The sequence below is a fragment of the Anomaloglossus baeobatrachus genome, chromosome 2, assembly GCF_048569485.1.
Source record: "Anomaloglossus baeobatrachus isolate aAnoBae1 chromosome 2, aAnoBae1.hap1, whole genome shotgun sequence".
NCBI classification, from domain to species: Eukaryota; Metazoa; Chordata; class Amphibia; order Anura; family Aromobatidae; genus Anomaloglossus; species Anomaloglossus baeobatrachus.
Window position 1 is genome coordinate 745,556,069 of NC_134354.1, and position 27,456 is coordinate 745,583,524.

The window sequence follows — 27,456 nt, forward strand, 5'->3', positions numbered from 1 at the left end:
ATGCACCATGTTTGGAGGCCAAAAGGCAAATCACCCCCAAAACACCAAACCAACAGTGAAGATTGGAGGTGGGAACATCATGGTGTGGAGCTGTTTTTCAGCATACGGCACTGGCAAACTTCATGTCATTGAAGGAAGGATGAATGAACAAATGTGACAATGCATTCTTGATACAAATCTGCTAACATCTACCAGAAAGATGAAGATGAAACAAGGATGGACATTTCAGCAAGACAATGATCCCAAACAAATAGCCCAGGAAACTCTCAACTGGTTTCAGAGAAAGAAAATAAAGCTGCTAGAATGTCCAGCCAATCACCTGACCTGAAACCAATAGAAAATTTATGGAAGGAGCGAAAGCTCAGAGTTCATACAAGGAGCCCACGAGACCTTTAAGATTTGAATTGTGTATGTGTGGAAGAATGGGAAAAATCACACCTGAGCAATGCATGCAAGTAGTTTCTCCATACAGAAAGCATCTTGAAGCTGTCATCACCAACAAAGGCTTTTGTACAAACTATTAAATAAATTTCAGTAAGTGTGTTCAATACTTTTTAACTGTGTCATTTCTCAATATTTCTTATTATTACCTATAACCTAATTTATGGACACCTATGGTTTGATTTCTCTGCCTGTGTGGATTGGATGGGTTGTTACCAACACCTGGTGAGAAATTCATGTCAATAACATCTCTTCAAATGTATTTGCTTAAAAAATTGGTGATTTGTTCAATATTTATTTCACCCGCTGTGTATATATATATATATATATATATATATATATATACACACACAATAATATATAAGTAAAGTCCAATATTTACATTTTGTTTTTACATTTCTTTTTCAGTATTTCAAAATTCTCTAAAAGAAGGGATTACTTAATCATTAAAACTGGCCAAATTCAGCAGAAAGAAGCAGTTACCGCAGATCTTTCCATCTCGGACTCATATTGGTGTTTCTACTGATGTGAAAAAAATGACCTTGCAGCCGTCTATGATGAAACAGTTAAAAAGAAAGAGAAAAAGCAATTTCAGCGTCCAAGAAACGCAAACGTTACTAACGGAAATAAAAAAGAGAAGAGATGTAATTTTTTCGAAGCAGCTCAACACCACAATTAATGAAATGAAGCGCAAAGCCTGGGAAGAAATAGCGGAATGCGTGAATGCACTCGGAGAAGGAGAACAGAGGACGGGGACTGAAGTCAAACGAAGATATCTTGATTGGAGGTCCCTTATAAAAAGGAAGAGTCTGAATTCAGACCTTAAGCTGGGAAATTCTGGAATGCACCTACCGCTGTCGGATCTAGACTCCATTATTGATGACTCGGACGACAAGCCAAGTGGGTTAACGAATGACTCTAGCTTGGAGTGGAAAAATGTGCCAGATGTCCGAGAAGCAACTGAGTCTATGGCGGAGGTCAAAGTTGAAGAAGAAGAAGAACATCAGAGTTTTGAAGTAAGACATTTTTTTAACTTATATCATAAGATTGAAGAGTAAGCAGTCATAATATGAGACCTCTCAATTTTTAAGTTGAAAACATAAAGGGTTATTCTCAATATTAAAAGTTATCACCTATCCACAGGCTATTGGTACCCGACCTGTCCTGTGTATGAGACTTAAGGAAAAAGCCAAGCACTGTACTTAACTATCTTGAGCAGTTCAATAGAAAGTGACTACATATATTAAAAATCAATTTATCTGGCATTTAAACAGTTTTTTTTTTAAGTGAACCTGCACCCAGAATCACGAGCAGTTCTGGGTGCATATTACTATTCCCTGAATACCTGTCTCAGCTTCTAGTAGCATAAATAAATAGATCTTTAGAAAAAGTATTTCTAAAGATCCATATGATATGCTAATGAGGCCTGAGACTAGTCACAAAGGCATTACTTCCCTTGGCTAGTCGGCCCCCTTAGCATGTAAGCACGCCCCTGTGGGCATGCTAACATGCTAATGAATACACAGCGTCAGAGGATGGTCGCACTCACCTCTCTGACCATCGTGTCCGACGCTGGACTTTGGCTCAGTGCTCATGATCCCGGACTTTTGGTCATGTAAACTATACGAGTTTGAAGCTAGGACCCGGCTTCATAGTGCGCATGACTGAAAGTCCAGGATCATGCGCAATGAGCGGAAATGCAGGAATTGGATGCGATATCAGCAGAGAGGTGAGAACGACCATCCTCACTGACGCCGCACAGTAATTAGCGTGTTAGCACACACTCAGGGGCGTGCTTACATGCTAAGAGGGCTGACTAGCCAAGGGAACTAATGCCCTTGCGACTAGTCACTGGACTCATTAGCATATCACATAGGATCTTTAGAAATACTTTTCCTAAAGGTCCTTATTTATGCTACTATAGGCTGGGACTGTTAGGCAGGGATTAGCAATATGCCCCCAGAACTGCTCGTAGTTCTGGGTGCATATTTCACCTGACAGGTTCCCTTTAAGCCAAAGTGGGCATTACCAGAGAGATTTCACTGATGGTGTTAGGGTGAACTCTTACAAAGTTCCACAAGTTGCCTACTGCCTGATTCTAATTGGTGTGGATCGAGTGCATGCTTGAAAAATGAGATCAGACACACAGTCGGATATTCATCTTTCCTCGACCAAAGTCGGCCCAGACTGCTGGATTTATTCAAGAAAATGCCTTTATAAAAACTAGGAAAAGGGGCATGGTCAGCCCTACAGTGGGCACACTTGGATGTGTCCATTGGTCAGTGGATTGAACAATGTGTTAGTCCATAAGCTGATTGGTGGGTGTCATCGGGTGCATCCCGATTGAATGGGTCATCATTTGTGGGTTTGTCCTCTAGGTTGGCTATCCGGTCTTTTCCTTATATGGTGGTCTTCTTACATCTGGACATTCCTTGCACTCCAGGCAAGGTGTGGGCAACAGGAAATGGCAGCCATCTTTATATATGTGCATAGTTTATGTATAGAGAATTGATTTCATTGAACACATTTCCCACAATCCTCTATGTCACTAGGTTAATTAAGTATTTAATTCAATGGCTCTCCTCAATAATGGGAGGGTACTTCTTCCTCTAATGATGACTAGTGATGAGTGAGCACTACCATGCTCGGGTGCTTGGTACTTGTAATGAGCATTTTGACGCTCGGTCAGTGTCACGATTATCTCTCGGCATAGCGTGATTTGTGACGGTTTTACTATTTGAGCTTTCTCCCTACTCTGGAGGTTAATATTAAATGTACTTTGCTTTCTGTTTGTGCAGCAAGGGTTAATGTGAGTTTTCCCTTGCTGCAAGTTGCTTACTTGAAGCTCACGTTCAGCCTTTTGTAGCCGCTCCCCTCCTCTTTAAAAGGCCTCTTCCTTGCAGTTGATAGAATCCCATTCTACTAAGTTCTGCCATGGGGAGAGGGAGTCGTTTTGCAGTTGCTGGTGCAAGTCTTCCTGTATGCTTTCTGTTGTTGTGGAGATACCCCTTGTCTTGTATTTTCTTTCCTGCTTTGTTTTTTTCCCCTTTAACATTTGTTGTCTCATACCTCTGTGTTTGGGTGCTGTGTGACTGAGTTTTGGTTTTCCCCCCTGTTTGTCTATTTTCTGTGGGACTACCACTCTGATCCCTGTTCTCCCCTTGGGTGGTGGGAGAGGGGGCACTAGATCAGGGCTGGTTAGGAGCAGGGCCAAAGTGGCGGCCCAGACGTCCTAACCTTCAGAGGTAATTCTGGGATTAGGGATAGCTAGGGCCCCCCTAGCCTGAGGGTCAGTCCAGGAGCTCTTATGTCCATTACCTCCATTCTGTCCCGTGACAGATGGGCTCAACTCACGTATAATGGAAGTCTATGAAAACTAGAGCATTTTTCCAAAAAATCTTTTAGAAAACTTCATTAGTTACCCACAGAGTTCCATTATATTTGGTAAATGAGTCGCACCAGTCCGAGTGCCAAAATGCTCATTACGAGTACCGAGCATGGCAATGCTCGTGCATCACTAATACTGACCAAACATAAGCAGACAGCAACACACTTGGGAAAGAAGAACACACTGCCAAAATAGCTTAGAGCAAGCTCATTGTGAGACATGTGTAGCACCCCAGGGTTCATATGCCACATGTAACCACACAAAGGGTTAACGCCCCACACAACACCAACACCTCCAGGCCAGAAGGGGGAGACCAAGCTGCTTCCCTATATATTCTGGTGTGGAGAGGAAGTGGTCAGTTCAGTCAGTGCAGTTGAATTCCTGGGAGGACTGAGGAAGAAGGATCTGTAGGTTGGAGCTGGGACAAGCTCACCACAGGGTCCGCTGACCAATTCCAGGCCTAAGCCGAGGGTCTGAGGAAAGGAGACAGATTTAACAGAGTAACATACCTGGGAGACAGAGTATTGCTGAACTCACCCCAGTGGAGTGCACAGAACGGATGCTGGATCCGAGGCTCTGCACCGCACACACCGCACAGCTAACACCGGAGAAGTGAAGATTCCACATTCTTCATCTGTACCACAGACACAGCAACACAGCAGAGTTCAGGGACATACAAGTAAGCACTCGAGTTGCCTGTCAGGTCGGTACCCAGGAAGAGATCAGGGCCGGCTGCCTGGTTTATACAGCAGCAGGGCCACACACACAGTGCAGATAAGGGAGCCAAAACGGCCCGGCTGGGTGGGAGAAAACCTGAACCCTGCACAGACTCCATGGACAGTACTCTGCTGAATGCTATCATCAGTATAGGCCAAAGAAACTGTAATATCGTGAGTCTGCTTGTTTATTGTGCTCGAGTCTTGCACTCCCCCATAGACTATCACACTGCCCCGGGAAGAAGGCTCTACCCGTGGGGAGTCGTCCCATCTCAAGCTGCCATCCATCACCCCCGGAGGTTCTGCAGCAGCGGTGGTCATCTCTGATCACATCCCACGGGTGGCGTCACGTACATAACCCTCCTTTTATTGTAGAACCAGGGATCACAGACCGGGTCACGACACCGTGATCCCCTCCACAGAAGCGACCCCTTGGCCCGATTCTGAGTATCCCTTTAACCCCTGGCGACACAACTTTGGTGTCACGTATCCCCTTAACCCCTGGCGACACACATGTATTGACAATCAGCCTGCTCTCCTCACTGCAGCGTGAGATGTGCTGGTACACGGCAGACATGAGTGTGATTAACGAACAGCTTTCAACTTACATCTCCAGCAGTCACCGTGGGGGGAGGGGCAGTGCTGCAGAGTTGCGTCTCATTATAAACACTTTTAGTAGCTCTCCTCTGATAATGCGGCTAGCGTTGCCAAACATATTCAGGCATGCACATACAAGGGGAAAATGAACACGCTCCTGTAGCTTCGAATAGGTTCTGTGTGAGACATAGCGACCCAGTCTGTTCCCCTTATGCAGAGTTATGACATGTGCATGAGAACAGCAGACCTGAGTGTGAATAACAGCCTTCATCTCCTGAAGTCAGTGTGGGGGGAGGGGCAGTATGGCTGAGTTGGCAACACTAAACTTACTTTGCCAGTGCTAATGTGTATTTGACCCTGCCAATCAAGCTCATTTGAGTTGAGAGTTACGAGAAGTGTCTGTAATGAGACTCAACTTCTAAAGTATCATTCACCCCCCACACTAACTGCTGGAGGTGATAGCGGAAAGCTGTCAGGTATTAACACTCATGTCTGCTGTTCTCCAGCACATGTCATCAGTCAGCAGTGAGGTGTGCACACTGTTCGTCGATGATATTGTGGGGGCGCATTCTTCTTTTCCCCAGTGTGTTGCTGCTTGCTTATGATTGGTCAATGTCAGAAAGAGGAAGAAGTACACGCCCCCAGTGAAATCTCTGGTAACGCCCACTTGGACTTCAAAAGAAAAGTACTGTTTACGTGCCAAATACTATGGTAACTAATATCTCAGCAAATGTGAGGCAAAATAACAAATAAACCAAAACGTTTTATTATGCTTTGCAGCACCTATTGCATTGTGATGGAATAGAAGGATTTCCAGCAACTGATCTTCTAAAAATTTTTATCCTTTATTTATGAAGTTAAAAAATCACAGGAATGGTAGTACAAAAAATTTTTTCAGACAGCCATAATGTCACAAAATAGACGCGTTTCGGAAGAGTTTTAGTCCTTAATCATTGTTTCAAACAATGATTAAGGACTAAAACTCTTCCGAAACTCATCTGTTTTGTGACATTATGGCTGTCTGAAAAAATTTTTTGTACTACCATTCCTGTGATTTTTTAACTTAATAAATAAAGGATACCTCTGTCTGGCAATGTAGCATCCGAGCAATAGATCTTCATGGGGGTAAAGTGAGCTGAACACATTTTTTCTTTTTCTTTACTATTGCATTGTGAGTCCTGTGGAAACAAATGGTGAAAGGTCCTTCTTAAGGCATTTTGCCATCTTATAAGATAGGATATACCATGCCTTTATGAATGCGGATGTAAAACTTCTGAAACCCCCATGCTTCAGAGAAAGAAGGACATGCAGCACTAGTGCAGTGTTATGTCCCCTTGTAGTTTTGCGGTGTTCCTGGACACCCGAATGTGTGAGAGCCTACAGGTAATGATACTCAGTTGCCAAACTCCCTGAACAACCAGACAGCTGGGGTCTACAGCACAGTAAAAAAATCAGTGAAAGATGTGTATACCTCCACCAGCACCATGTCCTCTTTATTCTCAGGATCGGTGGGCTTCACAGAGGTCAAACCATTGAAAAGTAGCTATTGGTTTCTATAGACATGGGGAAATTTTAGCAAAAAACGCAGAACTTACTGAGAGGTTAACAATTTCATGTATTTGGGGGGTCTCCTGACTCTTCACAAATGGCAGATGTTAGGGAAAGGGATTAGGCATGTTAAATTTCAACATGCCTGATCCTTTAATTCTCAGCTGAGATAAAACCTCGCCTGTGGTGTCCGGCTTAGGCGCACTCACTCTACTCATTGAGAAGACATGTGCATTCTGATGAACTAAGATTAGATGAGTATGGGGTGGTCAGGTGAATAAGTGCGTGGCCAGCAGTTATCTGACATGTGTAGCCAGCAGTAGCCCAATTGTCAAGTCCCCATTTAAGTTGTTTTCCCCTTTTTATTAATGTAAATTAATAAAGCCAGATAGTACTCACCCTGGTCCACTCCAGCGCCGGCTGCAGTGTCGATGTTACATCGACATTGCGCATCTGTGCTTCAGCCAATCACTGAGCCCATTGACTCTGCACATGTACACGACACAAGATGCTGAGCTCAGTGATTGGCTGCAGTGGTGATGAATGGCTGTCATCATCATAGCACCGCTGCAGCCAAAACACAGAGACTACAGCAACATCAGGAAGCTGGCACCAGAGCTGTGGAGGATAAGTACGATATTACAGCACTGTGTTATTTTACATTACAGGAATTGTTTAAGGTTTACATCTCTATAAGTGAAAAACCCCTTTAAATCAGTTGCAACCTATCAGTGTTAAAGGGAATCTGTCAGCAGGATTTTGCTATATAATCTGAAGACAAGATGCTGTAAGGGTTAACTCAGAGATTTCAGCTGTGTGTATCTTATCACAAAGTGTGATTTTGGTTACCTGCAATGTTGGTTTAAGCTTCCACAGCTTTATCATTATTTGGACCGAGGAGCCTGTGAGCTCAAGTCCATCTCGGACTCCCTCTGTGATCAGCATTTTATTTCTATAGAAATGTACACTGAAGAGCCTGGTGTTGGTGGAGGCATCTCTCTCAACTCTGCTACATACTAAAACTAAAATCCTTAATTGTGTCAGTATGGCTGCAGCCAGTAATCTAAGTGATACATTGTTGGATTCAGGATCTCTGCCTACATCATGCTGCTCTCAGATGAGGTAGCAAAAACCTGCTGACAAATTCCTTTAAACTTGCTGTTTTGTTCTTTAGATTGTAGACCATTATGTAATTCGTACTCCACCATCACCCTAATAATGATTTTGCAAGGGTTGACACTCAGTGTAAAAATGTTTTAATTATATTGGGTCTTTATTGTATTTTATAGAGAATTTGTACATTTCTTCATTCCCTTCCAACTTCCTACCATGACACCATGCATCCATTCCACCGTACTTGTAAAATAAATCCTGGACGGGTTGAGTCTTCCATTACATCAAACTTCCACTGCTCACAACTGACCTCTTTTGCTACTTGGGCTTATAGGGAAAGAGTAAAGAAGATGGAAGTTTGTCATCAATTTTTAATTATTCTTAGAGATTTTTTAACATCTCAGTAACACAAAATCGGCAAAAATCAGTTTATTGAAACTCTCCATATATAATATAACAATCCTAAAATACCGATGGAATGGTGGTCATTCTGAACCAACCAAATTTGTAAGTTTTGTAGGATACAACTAAAGTGGGCTTTACACGCTGCGACATCGCTAGCCGATGCTAGCGATGTCGAGCGTGATTGTACCCGCCCCCATGGTACGGCCGATATGTGGTGATCGCTGCCGTAGAGAACATTATCGCTACGGCAGCGTCACACGTACTTACCTGCTCTGCGACGTCGCTGTGACCGGCGTACCGCCTCCTTTCTAAGGGGGCGGTTCGTTCAGCGTCACAGCGACGTCACTAAGCGGACGCCCAATCAAAGCGGAGGGGCGGAGATGAGCGGGACGTAACATCCCGCCCACCTCCTTCCTTCCTCATTGCTGGCGGGACGCAGGTAAGGAGAGGTTCCTCGTTCCTGCGGCGTCACACGTAGCGATATGTGCTGCCGCAGGAACGAGGAACAAAATCGCTACTGCAGCAGCAACGATATTTGGGAAGAGGGGGGCATGTCACTGATTAGCGATTTTGAACGTTTTTGCGACAATTCAAAATCGCTAATAGGTGTCACATGCAATGACATCGCTAACGCGGCCGGATGTGCGTCACAAATTCCGTGACCCCCAACGAGATCGCTTTAGCGATGTCGTAGCGTGTAAAGCCACCTTAAGAAAAACCCAGACTAGAGAAAATACATAAATCCACAACAACTCTGTTACCCTTCCATATGTAGATCTCCTGAGAGACAGGCAAATACTATTGACCTCTTCTGACATTACAGGGTCCTAGCTGGAAAAAAAGAATATCACATCCTTGCTTTGGAATCCAGTTCAACTCCCGTCAAAATAGAATTGTGTATAATCAGACGCCTAGTGAAGAGAAGGTATGTGACCCGTAATGTTAGAAAGATCAATGCCATCTACCATCATAATAAGACATTAACCTTGGACCTACAAGTGCATCTCAATAAATTAGAATATCATCAACAAGTTAATTTATTTCAGTGATTCAATACACAAAGGGAAACACACACACACACACATATATATACTGTATATATATATATATATATATAAATTATATAGAGTCATTACACACAGAGTGATCTATTCCTATATATTATATAGAGTCATTACACACAGAAGGATCTATTCCTATATATTATATAGAGTCATTAAACACAGAGGGATCTATTCCTATATTCCTATATATTAAATAGACTCATTACACACAGAGGGATCTATTCCTATATATTATATAGTCATTACACACAGAAAGATCTATTTCTGTATATTATATAGAGTCATTACACACAGAGGGATCTATTTCTATATATTATATAGTCATTACACACAGAGGGATCTATTCCTATAGAGTTATTACACACAGAGAGATCTATTTCTATATATTATATAAAGTCATTACACACAGAGGGATCTATTCCTATATATTATATAGTCATTACACACAGAAGGATCTATTTCTATATATTATATAGAGTCATTACACACAAAGGGATCTATTTCTATATATTATACAGTTATTACACACAGAGGGATCTATTTCTCTATATTATACATTTATTACACACAGAGGGATCTAATTTTATATATTATATAGAGTCATTACACACAGAGGGATCTATTTCTATATATTTTATATAGTCATTACACACAGAGGGATCTATTCCTATAGAGTTATTACACACAGGGATCTATTTCTATATATTATATAGAGTCATTACACACAGAGGGATCTATTTCAAGTGTTTATTTCTGTTAATGTTGATGATTATGGCTTACAGCCAATGAAAACCCAAAAGTCATTATCTCAGAAAATTAGAATATTATATAAGACCAACTAAACAAAATTTTTTTGCGCTCAGAAATGTTGACGCCTACTGAAAAGTCTGTACAGTAAATGCCTGAATACTTGGTCGGGCTACTTTTGCTTGAATTACTGCATCAATGCGGCGTGGCATGGAGACGATCAGCCTATAGCACTACTGAGGTGTTATGGAAGCCCAGGTTGGTTTGATAGCAGCCTTCAGCTCGCCTGGATTGTTGGGTCTGGTGTCTCTCATCTTCCTCTTGACAATATCCCATAGATTCTTTATGGGGTTTAGGTCAGGCAAGTTTCCTGGCCAATCAAGCACAGTGATACTGTGGTTAGTAAACCAGGTATTGGTACTTTTGGCAGTGTGGACAGGTGCCAAGTCCTGCTGGAAAATAAAATTTCCATCACCAAAAAGCTTGTCGGCAGAGGGAAGCATGAAGTGCTCTAATATTTCCTGGTAGACGGCTGCGCTGACATTGGTCTTGATAAAACACAGTGGACCTACACCAGCAGATGACATGGCTCCCCAAACCATCACTGATTGTGGAGACTTCACACTAGACCTCAAGCAGCTTGGATTGTGGCCTCTCCACTCTTCCTCCAGACTCTGGGACCGCGATTTCCAAATGAAATGCAAAATTACTTTAATTTGAAAACAACACCTTGGACCACTGAGCAACAGTCCAGTTCTTTTTATCCTTGGCCCAAGTAAGACGCTTCTGGCGTTGTGTATTGGTCATGAGTGGCTTGACACAAGGAATGTGACAGTTGTGGCTCATGTCCTGGATACCTCTTGTGTGGTGGCTCTTGAAGCACTGACTCCAGCAACAGTCCACTCCTTGTGAATCTCCTCCAAATTTTTGAATGGCCTTTTCTTAACAATCCTATCAAGGCTGTGGTTATCCCGGTTGCTTGTGCACCTTTTTCTACCACACTTTTTCCTTCCACTCAACTTTCCATTAATATGCTTGGATACAGCACTCTGTGAACAGCCAGCTTCTTTAGCACTGACCTTTTGTGGCTTACCCTCCTTATGGAGTGTGTCAATGACTGCCTTCTGGACTTCTGTCAAGTCAGCAGTCTTCCCCATGATTGTGTAGCCTACTGAACAAGCCTACAGGACCATTTTAAACACTTAGGAAGCCTTTGTAGGTGTTTTGTGGTAATTATTCTAATTGTCTGAGATAATGAGTTTTGGGTTTTCATTGGCTGTAAGCCATAATCATCAACATTAACAGAAATAAACACATGAAATAGATCCCTCTGTGTGTAATGACTCTATATAATATATAGGAATAGATTACTCTGTGTGTAATGACTCTATATAATATATAGGAATAGATCCCTCTGTGTGTCCTGACTATATAATATATAGGAATAGATCCCTCTGTGTGTAATGACTCTATATAATATATAGAAATAGATCACTCTGTGTGTAATGACTCTATATAATATATGCGTTTCCATTTTTGTAATGAATTACTGAAATAAAGTAACTTTTTGTTGATATTCTAATTTATTGAGAAACACTTGTATTTCTTGTATGAAAATTGTGTAACAATTTGAACAAATCTGATTATAGACAACAAGAGGCTAAAACAATAGTTTCATTTTTGTTGATGAACCCCAACTGTCCACTATTACTCCAATAACCATCACTTGGGTTAATAAAATGTACCTGAGGAGCACTTAGAACCATAATTGTCCAACAAACCTAAAGTGTAGAGGTCTTAGATACTACCCCAATGCCCAAATGATAAGTCAAATTGTCTCTCAGAACCTCGTTTACAACTAGATATTAGAGGAAATATATATTGAATTTGGGGTTTCAAAAGGGGGAAGATCTGAGAAGACACAGACTTCAAGGTTTAAATGTAGCAGAGCAGACTTCAAGGGCCTAAAGGTAAGGGTTGTACAAGAAGGATGGGAGTTCTTCCGTAAGGAAATCCTTAATGCACCAAAAATAACAAAATCTAAAAGGAAGAAAAAATAAGAAAGACCTAAATAAACCAGGTTAGATGACCAAAAAATTACATCACCTGCTTAAAAAGAAAGCATACAACAAGTGGAAGATGGGGATTATACCTAAGGAAGAATACATAGAATAATAGTTTGAAGACTCTGCAAGACAAGCGTCAAAGGAGCTAATGCAAAATACAAATTGAGGCATGCAAAATAGGCCAAGAGTAAAGCGGGCTTTACACGCTGCGACATCGCTAATGCGGAGTCGTTGGGGTCACGGAATTTGTGACGCACATCCGGCCGCATTAGCGATGCCGTTGCGTGTGACACCGATAAGCGATTTTGCATCGTTGCAAAAACGTGCAAAATCGCTAATCGGCGACATGGGGGTCCATTCTTAAAAATCGTTACTGCAGCAGTAACGAAGTTGTTCCTCGTTCCTGCGGCAGCACACATCGCTGCGTGTGACGCCGCAGGAACGAGGAAGCTCTCCTTACCTGCCTCCCGGCCGCTATGTGGAAGGAAGGAGGTGGGCGGGATGTTACGTCCCGCTCATCTCCGCCCCTCCGCTGCTATTGGGCGGCGGTTCAGTGACGTTTCAGTGACGTCGCTGTGACGCCGCACGGACCGCCCCCTTAGAAAGGAGGCAGTTCGCCGGTCACAGCGACGACGCCGGACAGGTAAGTATGTGTGACGGCTCTGGGCGATGTTGTGCGGCACGGGCAGTGATATGCCCGTGTCGCGCAACAGATGGGGGCGGGTACCCACACTAACGATATCGGGACCGATATCGCAGTGTGTAAAGTAGCCTTAAGGCAAAAGGATTTTAGGGGTATGTTAACAGTAAAAGAAAAGTGATGGAGACCATTGGAGTCCTGCAGAATGAAAAAGGTGAAACAGTCAACAAGGGGGAACAGCAGGTGGAGATACTAAATTCATATTTTGTATCTGTCTTCTCTCAAAAAACTAACGGAAGCATCAACAATAATTATGATAGAAATGATGGTCAGGAGGAGTCCACGTTGACAATAACCAAAAGATTGATATTAGAACACTTAGCCAAGTTAAACCAAGCCAAGTTCCCAGGTCCAGGCGGTTTACACCCTAGAGTCTTGAAGAGGTAGCTGAGGAAATAATAGAAAAGCGTGCCATAATCTTCAATAAGTCTTGGGAAACAGGAGAGGTCCCTCTAGATTGGAAAAGGGCAAATGTGGTTCCTATCTAGAAAAAGAGGAAAAAGGAGGATCTAGGGAATTACAGGCCAGTAAGTCGGACCTTCATAGCAGGAAAAATATTCAAGCATATTGTCAGGGAACATTTACTTAGATACCTGGATGGGAAGGCATTAATTAACCAGAGCCAGCTCGGCTTTATGTGAGACCAACCTGATTTTCTTCTACAACAAAGTCACTGAATGGTTGGACCAGGGGAATGCTGTGGATATAGTATATCTAGACTTCAGTAAGGCATTTGATAAAGTATCACATGACATCCTCACTGAAAAAATGATCAAGTACGTAATTGATAAAAAAATCATTTAGATTCACAACTGGCTTACTGATCGGGCACAACGAGTAATACTAAATGGCTGCACATCAAACTGGAGGAAAGTTAAAAGCGGGGTACCGCAAGGCTCTGTCCTGAGGCCAGTGTTGTTTAATATATTTATAAATTATCTGGACAATGGATTTATTGGGGAACTCATAAAATTCGCAGATGATACTAAGATAGGAGGAGCAGCCAACACTAGAGAGGAATGAGAGCGTATTCAAAAGGATCTAGACACACTCGAACAATGAAGAAATGTAGAAAGCAGATATAGTATCTGAGGAATAGACCTAGGTGATAGCAGTGGGGAAAAGGACTTGGGCATAATAGTAGATCCCGGATTCAACATGAGCCAACAGTGCGGAGCTACAGCTAAAAAGGCCAACAAAATTCTGGGATGTATCAAGACAATGTAGTGCTTGCGTCCCTGCACTCCCTGCTCTCCCCTCCACAGGGATGCACGCTTACTCACTGCCGCGGTCATCTCTCACCATGTGTTCCAGCATCTTCTCAGTTCTCCACGTGTGCGCTCCCTGCTTCCTTCTTCTGGGGCCTGTGTACACGTCGCAGGTCTCCCAAGAGGGTTCTTGGTGCGCGCCGCTGCCTTTTTCTTAAAGGGTCACCTTGTCGCTCCTAGGAAGTGCCTCTCAGCCTATTGCTGAAAGGTATTGGGTACATAAGGCACTCTCCCACTAGGGGAGGTGCCTGATCAATGTGTTTAGTTAGTCAGTGTTTTGCCCTAGCCAGCTAGTTGTCAGGTCCCCTTGTCCGCTGTGCTTTTGTACAGTGTACCACGTCCCAACAAAACAGCAGTCTTCATGAATCAGGGGCCTTAATGTATAAGAATCCCGATCTCCTTGGCGGGTATTGTTTCTCAGTGGAAGGAAATTGGAAGACACCAGGGGAGAATTTTAGAAAAGTGAATGAAATAGACTCCATCAAGTCAGTAAGAAACAGCAGTGATTCTTCATTTATCATTTTTCCATTTGTCCAAAAAAAACAAGCAAATATCATTCTATTGTGGTAAATGTAATAATGGATGTACAGAGATGTATAACTTATCTAAAAAAGGGAAATGCAACTTGGTACTACAGAAGGAATCACGGGATGGATCGGAACATACGGTCTCAAAATCTGTTATTATATTCTATGAATGCAGCTACAGTATTTTTTTCATCCCCATTTAAGCTCCAAAAATATGTAGTAACCCTAATGAGAAATTATTGATAATTTATTAACCACTTGTACTTTTGCTAGGCAGTTAGCTCAGGTCAGGGGGGCCAGCGGTCGAGCTTGGTATTGTGATCTGAGCACGGTCCGTAGTTCACGGACTTGTGAAACTAACCTTACCGTAAAGCCTGAGGCACACGGCAATGTCACATCTGAAATCTGGGTTGACCATACGGCTCTTTTTTGCACCAATGAAACAGTCTTCTCTCTTGCCTAATAGAATGAGGCATCACTCAGCAGCCCTACCTTTTATGATAATGGTTTGTATTCTTTAAGGGGTATAAAAAAATCTACAGTAATGGATGTAAGAATATAGAATAAACAACCAATACTCACCTCTTGCTGCTTAAGTACTCTCGATCTGGCAGTCCCTACCGCTCTCTTCCTTAGGCCCCTTCACATGTCAATGAAAAACGTTTGTGTTTTGCACAACCGTGTTGAAGGTGTGAGTGGCCCATCTGTGTGCTGTGATTTTGGCACAGTAGTGTTCACCGTATGCTACCCGTAATAGCACACGGAGAGCAGGAACTTTTTACTCACCTGTCCCCGGTGCTGATGTCTCTGGTCCTGCTGCTGCTTCCAGGTCCAGTGTGCAGTGAATATTTATGATCATAATGAGCAGGCCTGGAAGCAAGTGACAGCAGCGCTGAAGACAGCAGCACTGGAGACAGGTAAGTATAGAAAGTCATTTTATTTCAAAGACATGTGATTTCTCTGGCACGTGTCACACTAATGTCACACAGGTCACATCAGTGTATGGTCCTTGTGACATCAGTGCTGCTGGAGAAAAACGGACTTGTCTCTGTGCGGAACACATGGACACATGTGTGGAAACGCCACACGGACACACGTCCGTGAAAAAACATGGATGTGTACACAGACCATTGATTTTAATGGGTCTGCATATGGCCGTGTCTCCGGTACGTTTGGGAACAGATGTCATATGTACCAGAATCACGGATGTGTGAAGGAGGCCTTAGGCTGCAGCACTTGTGCTGTATATTCAAATGACTGCCCTCATCATTCTTGTAAGGGCCATACATGCAGGCAAAAACTGAGAGTCTAGTGATTGGCTGCAGTGGTCATATAAATGTATATGCACACGATCACTGCAGCAAAGTAAACAGAGACTGGTGGGGACCTCCTGAATGGCTGCAGAAGAGCAGCAGGGGGATTAAGAAATGAGAATTGCATATTTTTGCACATTCCCTGCTGGTAGAATACATTTTTAGCTCCTGGATTACCCTTTAAAAATATCAAAGACTCAAAGTGACCACTTATACGTAAATTTGCATATATGGCTTATGATTTCCTATCCAGAAGGTGTAAATCATGGCAAGCATGAGACCACTAGAAGAGCATTGAAGAGGCAATAAGGCAGTGTTTCTCAACTCCAGTCCTCAAGACCCACCAACAGATCATGTTTTCAGGTTTTCCTCATCAGGTTTTCCTTAATGTTAAGGTGATGGAATTATTCCCTTTCTAATATTGAGGAAAACCTGAAAACATGATCTGTTGGTGGGTCTGGAGGACTGGAGTTGAGAAACACTGCAGTAAGCAGATCTCTTCAAGGAAGTTGTGCCTAAGGCGGGCTTTACACACTACGAGATCGCTACAGCGATCTCGTTGGGGTCACGGATTTTGTGACGCACATCCGGCCGCTGTAGCGATGCCGTTGCGTGTGACACCTATGAGCGATTTTGCATCGTCGCAAAAACGTGCAAAATCGCTCATCGGTGACAAGGGGGTCCATTCTCAAATATCGTTACTGCAGCAGTAACAAAGTTGTTCCTCGTTCCTGCGGCAGCACACATCGCTCCGTGTGACACCGCAGGAACGAGGAACCTCTCCTTACCTGCCTCCCGGCCACAATGCGGAAGGAAGGAGGTGGGCGGGATGTTCATCCTGCTCATCTCCGCCCCTCCGCTTCTATTGGGCGGCAGTTCAGTGACGCTGCTGTGACGCTGAACGAACCGCCCCCTTAGAAAGGAGGCGGTTCGCCGGTCACAGCGACGTCGCAGGGAAGGTAAGTAGTGTGACGGGTCCGGGCGATGTTGTGCGACACGGGCAGAGATTTGCCCGTGTCGCACAACCGATGGGGGCGGGTACCCACGCTAGCGATATCGGTCACGTGTAAAGCGGCCTTTAGATGGTATTTGTCTTTTAAATTTCAAATTTCAAAAACTTTTCTTATTTCCTTTTTTCCTAGTTCGAAATGGAAGAAGATGAAATGTTATCAACTGTATTGCCTGACTCTAGAGAAGAAAGTGACCTCCCCGAAGAGTTTCCCAGAATCGAGGAGTTTGGCACCCTGAGCTCTATAGCCAGAATCCCGTATAAAGATTCCCACCTACTTATAAGTCTAGAGAAGCAGAAGTTGGAGATGGAAAGACAACGTTTAAGCATTGAAGCCGAGAGACTGCAAGTGGAAAAAGAGAGGCTGCAAATTGAAAGAGAGCGATTGCGGCATTTAGACATGGAGCACGAGAGACTTCAGCTTGAGAAAGAGCGTTTGCAAATTGAACGAGAGAAGCTCAGGCTACAAGTCATGCACGCCGAGAAAGCCAACCTGGAGAATGATTTTGTGCCATCGGAAAAGACAGTATTGCAACCCTTGGACATAGAAGCTGAAAAATTAAAACTGGAAAGGGAACATCTTCAGCTAGAAAAGGAGAGGTTACAGCTCCTAAAGTTTGAGTCTGAGAAGCTTCACATAGAGAAGGAACGTCTGCAGGTTGAGAAAGAACGTCTACGAATTCAACGAGAAGGGCACTTACAATGAAAGTGTGCACCGCAATAGTACATTACATTAGTTTTACAGTGACTTTGGTCCGCCATTGTCTTTGTTGCTTTGTCCGTAGACTTTGATCTGTGTTCTGTCTACCAACAGGGCCTTATGCAGGTATGTTCCTCTGCTGTTTTTGGCAGAGAGGTCAGCGTGCAGCCAAATAGTGAGCCCCTACATTTTGATGTGCCTCCATGGATGGAAATATGTCAGATTGTGAACAAGTAAAACCACGCTAGTATTTTAGTGCTAGTAAAATCCATGACTTAGAATCCTAAATATGATCTAGTTTTCAAAAAATTAGAGCTTTGCGTCTAACTGTATCCATTATTTTTACTTGAACGGTATAGCTTTCCTGTCCATCATCATGGAAGAAAAATAAATGGCTAAAAGTCACAGGTACTAATAAGAAGATTTTCATGGATTTCACTGAAGGGAAGATGATTTATCCAATTTATAGTCTGGGCATGGAAGAGCCTTGGACGACATGTATTAATGTGCTTGCACTAAAAATTTGTCATAAGGTGCTCCTTCTTTTTGGAGGAAATCAATTTAGTCAAATATATTATTGGTATGCACTAGTGATGAGAGAGTACTACCATGCTCGGGTGCTCGATACTCGTAACTAGTGATGAGCGGGAGCAAGGGTGCTTGGGTGCTCGTAACTAGTGATGAGCGGGCACTAGCATGCTCGGGTGATTTGTACTCGTAACTATTTATAAGCAAGCTCAACCATGCTCGGGTGCTCAGTGCTCATAACTAGTGATGAGCGAGCACTACCATGCTCAAGTGCTCAGTACTTGTAACTAGTGATGAGCGAGCACTACCATGCTCGTGTGCTCAGTACTCGTAACTAGTGATGAGCGGGCACTACCATGCTCTGTTGCTCAGTACTCGTAACTAGTGATGAGCAGGCACTACCATGCTCGGCTGCTCAGTACTCGTAACTAGTGATGAGCAGGCACTACCATGCTCGGCTGCTCAGTACTCGTAACTAGTGATGAGCGGGCACTACCATGCTCTGTTGCTCAGTACTCGTAACTAGTGATGAGCGGGCACTACCATGCTCTGTTGCTCAGTACTCGTAACTAGTGATGAGCAGGCACTACTATGCTCAAGTGCTCAGTACTCGTAACTAGTGATGAGCGAGCACTACCATGCTCGGGTGCTCAGTACTCGTAACTAGTGATGAGCGAGCACTACCATGCTCTGTTGCTCAGTACTCGTAACTAGTGATGAGCGAGCACTACCATGCTCAGGTGCTCAGTACTCATAACTAGTGATGAGCGGGCACTACCATGCTCTGTTGCTCAGTACTCGTAACTAGTGATGAGTGGGCACTACCATGCTCGGGTGCTCAGTATTCATAACTAGTGATGAGCAGGCACTACCATGCTGAGGGGCTCGGTACTCGTAATTAGTGATGAGTGAGCACTATCATGCTCAGGTGTTCGATACTTGTAACGAGCAGTCGGACGTTTGGAAGGGCTCAATTTGTTTACCGATTGTAATGGAAGTCAATGGGAACTCAACGATTCTTCTGGAAGATTTTCCGGAAAAATGCTCAAATTCCCCATTGATTGAGCCATCCGAATATCCGACTGCTCGTTACAAGTACTGAGCACCCGAGCATGGTAGTGCCCCCTCATCTCTAGTTACGAGTATTTAGCCCCCGAGTATGGTAGTGCTTGCTCATCACTAGTATTCAGCAAAAAGAACAGCACCCACTAGACGTGCTTTTTGAGTGAACAAATGCTCCAGATTTTAAAATTTCGACTCATTCATTTTTAGGCACAAATTTAGTGTCCAATTTAGAGTTGACTATAAGGATTTTGACACCTTTGACATGGAAAATATTTTTTACATGTTAGTGATTATCTTAAAGGGAACTTTTAGATATGGGGTTAATCTGGACATTAATAGCGTTTTAAAGCCTGGGTACCAGGAGGATATGAACTTTATTCCTCCAGCAACCTCCGGCGCCCAGCGCAGCTTCAGTCACCGCTCAGTATACAGTGAGCAGCTTGTGTACGCACAGCCTGGCACTGACTGACGGCGATCTATGCAGTGAATCAATGCAGAGACAACAGTCAGTTAGTGCCCATGTGTGGTCACAGCCACCACTCACTGTGTTCTGAGCAGTGACTGAAGCCACACCGGACACGTTTTTATGACTCAAAGGCGGTGGCTGCCAGGAGGAATAAAGCTAATTTCCTCCCAGTAGCTGTGCTTCCTGTGCCATGACTGCACAGCTTTGGAGCACTGTTAAGCTGCGATTAATCCCATATCTGAAAGTTAATAGTATTTGGGGACATGACAGTTTCCCTTAAAATTAATAAAATTGCACTAAGTTTCAGTCTGCAATCTTCATTCGTTCAGACATTTTCAGACACCTTGATATGCAGTTTGCAGCCTGATCCAAATTTCATTGTGGGAGTGTCTCTCCCAGTAATATAGGCTGGATGTGTGCTCTGTGTATCCAGGGTTAAGGATGAGCTAACTCGAATTGTAATGTTGGGAGCCCATACCTGCCCAGTGCTCGAACTCGAACACGGACTTCTCATGGACGTCCGTGGTGAAGTTCGGAGTTTGGATGCTGTTTGTATGGTGAACAAGGTTTCTTGAAAGGCTGCAGTGCAGCAAATCAACATGCCTTTTGGCTATGGGCACTTCCCCAGCCATCACAATCATACTGAATACTGGCACAGCTGTGATTGACAAACCGCATTGCATCATGGGGTCTATATAGGACCCATTGACTCGATGCTCGGTACACACTGTCCTCTGGAAGTCGACAAAAGCAAAGTAAGTCCCCTCCTACATATTGTACACTTGAATGCTTTAGCAACGGGTATTATCAGGCTGTGAACGCCCATGATTATTTGGCACTTCCTAGCCTAAAAATAGCAGCCCACAGCCACCCTAGAAATGGTGCATCCATAAGATGCATCCCGACTCTTTTGGATTGCCCTGATACAATGGCAATTGGGGTAATATTTTTTGGGCTTGATGTCAGCTGTGAATTGACAACTTTCATTAATGGAGAGGCATCTATCAGACATCCTCATTACTAACATGGTAAGTATAAAGTAAAAAAACACACATAAAAGAAAAAAAAACAGTTTATTTAAATAAAGACTCACCCACACTTCCTCGTTCTTTATCAATTTAAAAATATCCTTGATGTAATCCAATGGTGAGAAATTTTGTGACCGCGAGTGACCTATGGAGGCTCCATAGGATTCGATGGATTATGTTGGAACATTGAGGATTTTTTTAAATCAATAAATTGACGAACGAAGGAGTGTGGGGGAGGTTAGTAATGGTAGTGTCTCATATATGCCTCTCCATTACTAACCTCTCTGCTTGATGCCAGTTGTCAATTCACAGTTGACATCAACCCCAAAAATATTATCCCGATTGCTACTGCACCAGGGCAATCGGAGGAGCCGGGCAAAGCGCCAGAATTGGAACATCTAATGGAAGCGCCACTTCTGGGGTGGCTGTGGGCTGATATTTGTAGGCTGGGAAGGACTAAATAACCATGGACCTTCCCAACCTCATAAAAGTCAACTTGCAGCTGTCTGCTTTACCTTGGCTGGTTATCAAAAATAGGGGGTCCTCACGTCGTGATTTTATCCACATTTTTTTTGCAGGGCAATTGACCTGCTATTACCCCCATATTGCTTCTATTTGCAGCTCCCTAGCCATTACTATGACCATTTAGAGCACAAAAGTTAGGGGCCCCATTGACTTCTATGGGGTCTAGGGTACCGAACCAAAATTTTAACTAAGGTTTGATGGAACCGCGAATATCTACAGGTCCGCTCATCCCTATACAGTGTGCTGTCTTTACTTGCTCATGGATCAGCTCCTATATTTCACTTTTTTCCCCTACGTGTGTTTTCCTACTTTTAGATCAGTGTGTTTTCTCTGCCCTCCCTGAAGCTGTATATCCTTTCTCCCCAATCCACATTGTGAATATCTGTGTGGACATCTCTCCTGCTATTTCTAACCATGAGAGAAGGGAAGGGAAGCAGAGATCTTTCAGAACAAGGAGCTGAAGCTCTGAAGGATTTGTACGTTTTTTGCAAATGCACCAAGCTACATAAGGAAAATCCTACAATATTTTTTATTGAAAACTATTTAAAACACTGCTTAACTTTGCATTTAGGAAGCAAGTTAACAAATTCTAAAATTCGGTGCGAAGATGTACATAGCCTTCAAGTGTCTTAACTCTTTGCAAAATGCACCAAATCTATCACACCGCGCACGACTTCGACCTCAAAACTGCCAGGTTTACATGTTTATCATCGAATGGCATTGATTTACTAGATTTGTGTTCTTCTGTACAGTATTTTTATATCAGTATCACATATTTTTTATGTCCGTAAAAAAAATATCTTTTGTTCTTTGGTGCTTTTAATGAAAAAAAAAATTAAATGAATGTGCTTCCCATTAACAAGCAATCCCAATATCAGAGAAATTATCTATTTCCTCGAAGACCAAGGAAGGTTCTCCAGATGGTTGTAAATGTTCAAGTAGTTCATAACAGGATTTTATTATTGAGGATGCCAAGTCCCGTGAGATGACTGGGCTTCCATAGCTGGTTTTATATTGTTTAGACGTAGAAAAATTCAGTATAACGTATAATTTAGCCAAATATCCCATGTGTTCTACATAATTGCCTTTCAGTTCCTTAAAGGAACCTGTCACCAAATTTGGCGACTATAAGCTGCGGCCACCACCAGTGAACCCTTATATACGCCATTCCAGAATACTGTATATAAGAGCCCAGGAGTGCGAAAACGGAAAAAAAAAATCACTTTTATTATACTCACTTGTGGGACGGTCCAGTCGGATGGGTGTCACTGCTCTCTGGTCTGGCGCCTCCTCTCTGCAGCGATCACCGTCCTCCTTCTGAGGCCCATGTGCATGATGTGTCCTACGTCATCCACACTAGCAAGCATTGAGATCCTTTGCAGATGCACTTTGATCTGTCCTGCTGAGGGCAGATCAAAGTATTGTAGTGCGCATGCGCGGGCGATCTTTAACTTTTTCTCATGCCTGCGCATTACAGTACTTTGATCTGCCCCAAGCAGGGTAGACCAAAGTGCTCCTGCGCAGGACCACAATGCCTGCGTGGATGACGTAGACACGTCACCCACACTGGGCTGGGTAGAAAGAGGACGGTGATTGCCGCAGATAGGAGGCACCGGACTGAAGAGAAAAGGCGCCGGACCGGAGAGCAGCGACACCCATCGGACCGGACTGCCCTCTAAATGAGTATAATATAACTGTTTTTTACATTCTGTAGAGCAATCTGGGCTCTTATATACTGTATTCTAGAACAATGTATGTAAGATCTCACTGGTGGTGGCCGAAGCTTATAGTCCCCAAATCTGGTGACAGGTTCCCTTTAATATTTTGTGCATTGTGAATCTTTTCGGCTATGTGTTTGGTAAGTTTTTGATTTTGCAGATTTTTGCCACATTTCTGCACTTATTAGGTTACCTAGTTTATGCAGCGTCCAGTGGACAGGAGATTTCTATACATCCCATCCACTTTGCTGGACTTTAAGATTTGGCAGTCGAATAATAAGCAGCATCAAAAACTTGCCAAAAACTCATTGTGTGAACTTAAATCTTAAAAGGAACCTGTCAGGTCTCTTATGCCAACAGCATTGACAGTCACACGTCAAATTTCCTTTCCTAGCCAGCTCTGTATAACATCATTACCTTAAATCTATGTGTAAAGAAAGGACGTATTTCCTCCATTTGTCTTAAAGGGAACCTGTTACCAGATTTGGTAACTATAAGCTGCTGCCACGACCATTTTAACATGCTGTATATAAGAGCCCAGGCCGTTGTGTAGAACATAAAAATGATTTTATAATACTCACCTAAACGGTCGGTGTGGTTCAGACTGGTCGGATGGGTGTCTCCGTTCTCCGGGTGCAACGCCTCCTCTTTCGGCCATCTTTGTCCTCCTTCTTCTGAAGCCTGGGTGCATGACGTGTCCTACATCATCTACACTAGCCGGTATTGAGGTCCTGCACAGACGCACTACAATACTTTGATCTACTTTTGATCAAAGTGCGCCTACGCAGGACCTCAATGCCGGCTAGTGTGGATGATGTAGGACATGTCATGCACCCAGGCTTCAGAAGAAGGAGGACAAAGATGCATTTGGATGCATTGTAAATGCAGAATAGATGCAGAATTCATGCGTTCTGGATACTTGCTCTACCATAGACAGTGAGGGAAAAGCATTCAAAACGCACAAAAGAAGTGACGTGTTGCTTTTTGGAACGCATCGATTTTGTAAAAAAATCTGGCATCTAAAACGCAGCGTTTTAAAACGCAACGTGCGCATGGAATTTGATAAATTCTCATAGACTTTGCTGGGGACGCAGATCGCATGCATTTACGCTGCAGTTTAAAAGGCTGCATAAACGCATGAAAAAACGCAACGTGCGCACATAGTCTTATTCTTCTTCAATGGGTTGCAATAATGGACACAACCCAAGGGCAGATGGGGCACTGATTCTAACAAGAAAGCAAACATTTTTTTTTTTTAGCAAACCTGTACAATCACCTTTAAGGATAACACTGGATTTTCATACTTTTCATCCGTGTAAGGCCTCTTTCACATGTCAGTGAAAAACACACACATTTTTCACTGATGTGATAAAGGTGCGTATGTCCCTACGTGTGCCATCATTTTGGCACACATGTGATCTCCATGTGCTATCAGTGACAATACACGGAGATCAGGCACTTACTGTATACTCACCTGTCCACGCTCCTGCTGTCCATGGTGCTGAAGTCTCCCATGATGCTGTCTCCGGCCACTGCTGTCTCATCGCTGCTGTTACTTCCGGGTTGGCTGTGCAGTGGATATGTATGAGCATAATTAGCTGGCCTGGAAGCAGGAGACAGCAGCGGCTGAAGACAGCATCGCTGGAGACTGGTGTGTTTAAAAAGGTTTTTATTTTAAATGTACGTGATCTTTCTGGTACATGTTACACGGATCACACCACTGTGTGGTCCAAGGGACTTCAGTGATGCCAGAAAAAAACGGACTTGTCTCCTTGTGCGCCGCACGGAAACATGTCAGTGAGAAATCACTTATGTGTGCGCAGACTCATTGATTATAATGGGTCTGTGATTCTGGTACGTATAAAAACAGTAACATACGTACCAGAATCACTGATGTGTGAATGGGGCCTTGGAGGCGATGGGGAACGCTTCGATAGGTGCACCAGATATTTCTTGATCTGTCTACACGACATGTAGACAAATGGAAAACTTGGGATCGCTTCATTACGTCCTTTGTGTAGGGACTTGTTCTAGTATTATGGTTTCTTATAGAAATGTTGTAAAGTTACAGGTACCTGTACATAAGATATTGGTGTGCGACCTCACCAAACAGATGGCCTGAATTTTAATTTAATTTTTAGTTTTTATTAGAGTATTTTTGTTAATAACATAAGACTAATTGGGAAGCTAGATAGATTAGCTTTTACATTAGTGAATAACTTAACCGGCTAACACAATATGATACCATGTGCTTTGTCTGTTGCTCAATAGATCAGCATTTTAGCCGAAATATGAAGTCATGTTAAGTGTTTTGCATTCAGTAATAATCAGCTGTTTAGGGTGCGGTATTCCATGTGGTCAATTAAATTTATATATATATGCAGTATATATAAGTCACGAGAGACAATACACCTTTCAAATTGTGATTTTGTAGGTATTCTTCTACCTTTCCAAGCTGTGAATGTATCCTTATCTGTAGAATCACATGCAGAGAAGCATATCCACTCGTGGTAACATGGGGTGTCCCGTATCCGTGTGTACCTTTCCTACTTAGAAATGAAACATGAAAAAAACGCACATGTCCGAACAGTACTGTCTGTGAATCTCTATGAAGACCAATAAAGTTGTCATCCTCTTACGTGTTCATTATGTGAGTCTATGTGTACAGATTTCTTGTCTAGTTCAATATCGAAAAATTTGGCAAAAGGTCTTAAAATGTACCTACAATGTAATTGTGGCTGCAGAAAAGAATGAAGCCTTTTTTTGTTTTCTCTTAATTTTGCTTCTCCATTGCAGAAATAATGGCAATCGAACTATTTGGCACCTATTGAGTTAAATTTGGTTAAGTCCAAGTGGGTGTTATCCCTAAAGCCTGCTTTACATGCTGCAATTTCTCGTGCGATCGTATTTGCGATCGCACCCGCCCCCATCGTTTGTGCGGCACGGGCAATTTCTTGCCTGTGTCGCACTAAGTCGTAACCCCCCGTCACATGCACTTACCTTCCAAACGACCTCTCTGTGGGCGGCGAACATCCTCTTCCTGAAGGGGGACGGACGTTCGGCGTCACAGCGACATCACATAGCAGCTGGCCAATAGAAGCGGAGGGGCGGAGATGAGCTGGACGTAACATCCCGCCCACCTCCTTCCTTCCGCATTGCTGGCGGGACGCAGGTAAGCTGTGTTCATCGTTCCGGGGGTGTCACACGGAGCGATGTGTGCTGCCTCGGGAACAATGAACAACTGGACGTTCGATTTTTAGAAAATGAGCGACGTGTAAACAAGCAACGATAAGGTGAGTATTTTTGCTCATTCACACTCGCTCATAGCTGTCACACGCTACGATATGTCAAACGATGCCGGATGTGCGTCACTTATGACGTGACCCTGACGACATATCGTTTGATATATCGTAGCGTGTAAAGCCCGCTTAAGAGTGGATAGCAGTGTATTGCTGTCTGATAACATCCACTGTGTTTGGATCATTGTGATGTTGGAAAAGTGCACATCTACCAAGCGCACAGAGAGATGTGCGCATCTTCTCTATATAGAGTGGTACATCTGTGAATTCATGGTACAATCAATGATATGCAGCCTCTAACTCACAGCTCTTGTCTTATATGTCTTATATTTATAATTATTATCCAATAAGATAATAATTTTTTATTATTATTATTATTATTATTAGAATTACAGTCATATGAAAAAGTTTGGGCACCCCTATTAATGTTAACCTTTTTTCTTTATAACAATTTGGGTTTTTGCAACAGCTATTTCAGTTTCATATATCTAATAACTGATGGGCTGAGTAATATTTCTGGATTGAAATGAGGTTTATTGTACTAACAGAAAATGTGCAATCCGCATTTAAACAAAATTTGACCGGCGCAAAAGTATGGGCACCCTTATCAATTTCTTGATTTGGACACTCCTATATTTTTCTTGGCCTGCCACTTCTGGGCTTAACAAGAACTGTACCTGTGTTCTTCCATTTCCTTACTATATTCCTCACAGTGGAAACTGACAGTTTAAATCTCTGAGACAATTTTTTGTATCCTTCCCCTGAACAACTATGTTGAATAATCTTTGTTTTCAGATCATTTGAGAGTTGTTTTGAGGAGCCCATGATGCCACTCTTCATAGGAGATTCAAATAGGAGAACAACTTGCAAGTGGCCACCTTAAATACCTTTTCTCATGATTGGATACACCTGCCTATGAAGTTCAAAGCTCAATGAGGTTACAAAACCAATTTAGTGCTTTAGTAAGTCAGTAAAAAGTAGTTAGGAGTCTTCAAATCAAGAAATTGATAAGGATGCCCATACTTTAGCACCAGTCAAATTTTGTTTAAATGCGGATTGCACATTTTCTGTTAGTACAATAAACCTCATTTCAATCCAGAAATATTACTCAGTCCATCAGTTATTAGATATAAGAAACAGAAATAACTGTTGCAAAAACCCAAATTGTTATAAAGAAAAAAGGTTAACATTAATAGGGGTGCCCAAACTTTTTCATATGACTGTA

General features: G+C 42.9%; 1 protein-coding gene across 2 annotated transcripts in view; it reads left to right on the top strand.

Moving 5' to 3' along the window:
• MSANTD4 (Myb/SANT DNA binding domain containing 4 with coiled-coils) overlaps positions 1–25,570 on the top strand; it is a 44,863-nt gene extending 19,293 nt beyond the window's left edge. The window contains exons 2-4 of one of the 2 annotated variants that reach the window (XM_075337443.1): positions 850–1,457; positions 9,032–9,133; positions 17,036–25,570. In XM_075337443.1, the coding sequence (XP_075193558.1) occupies positions 978–1,457; positions 9,032–9,133; positions 17,036–17,608 (1,155 nt within the window). In that variant the 5' untranslated portion in view covers positions 850–977 and the 3' untranslated portion in view covers positions 17,609–25,570. The remainder of the gene's footprint in view (positions 1–849; positions 1,458–9,031; positions 9,134–17,035) is intronic. The other variant, XM_075337444.1, reaches the window with a different exon arrangement.
• Positions 25,571–27,456: the final 1,886 nt, after the last annotated feature.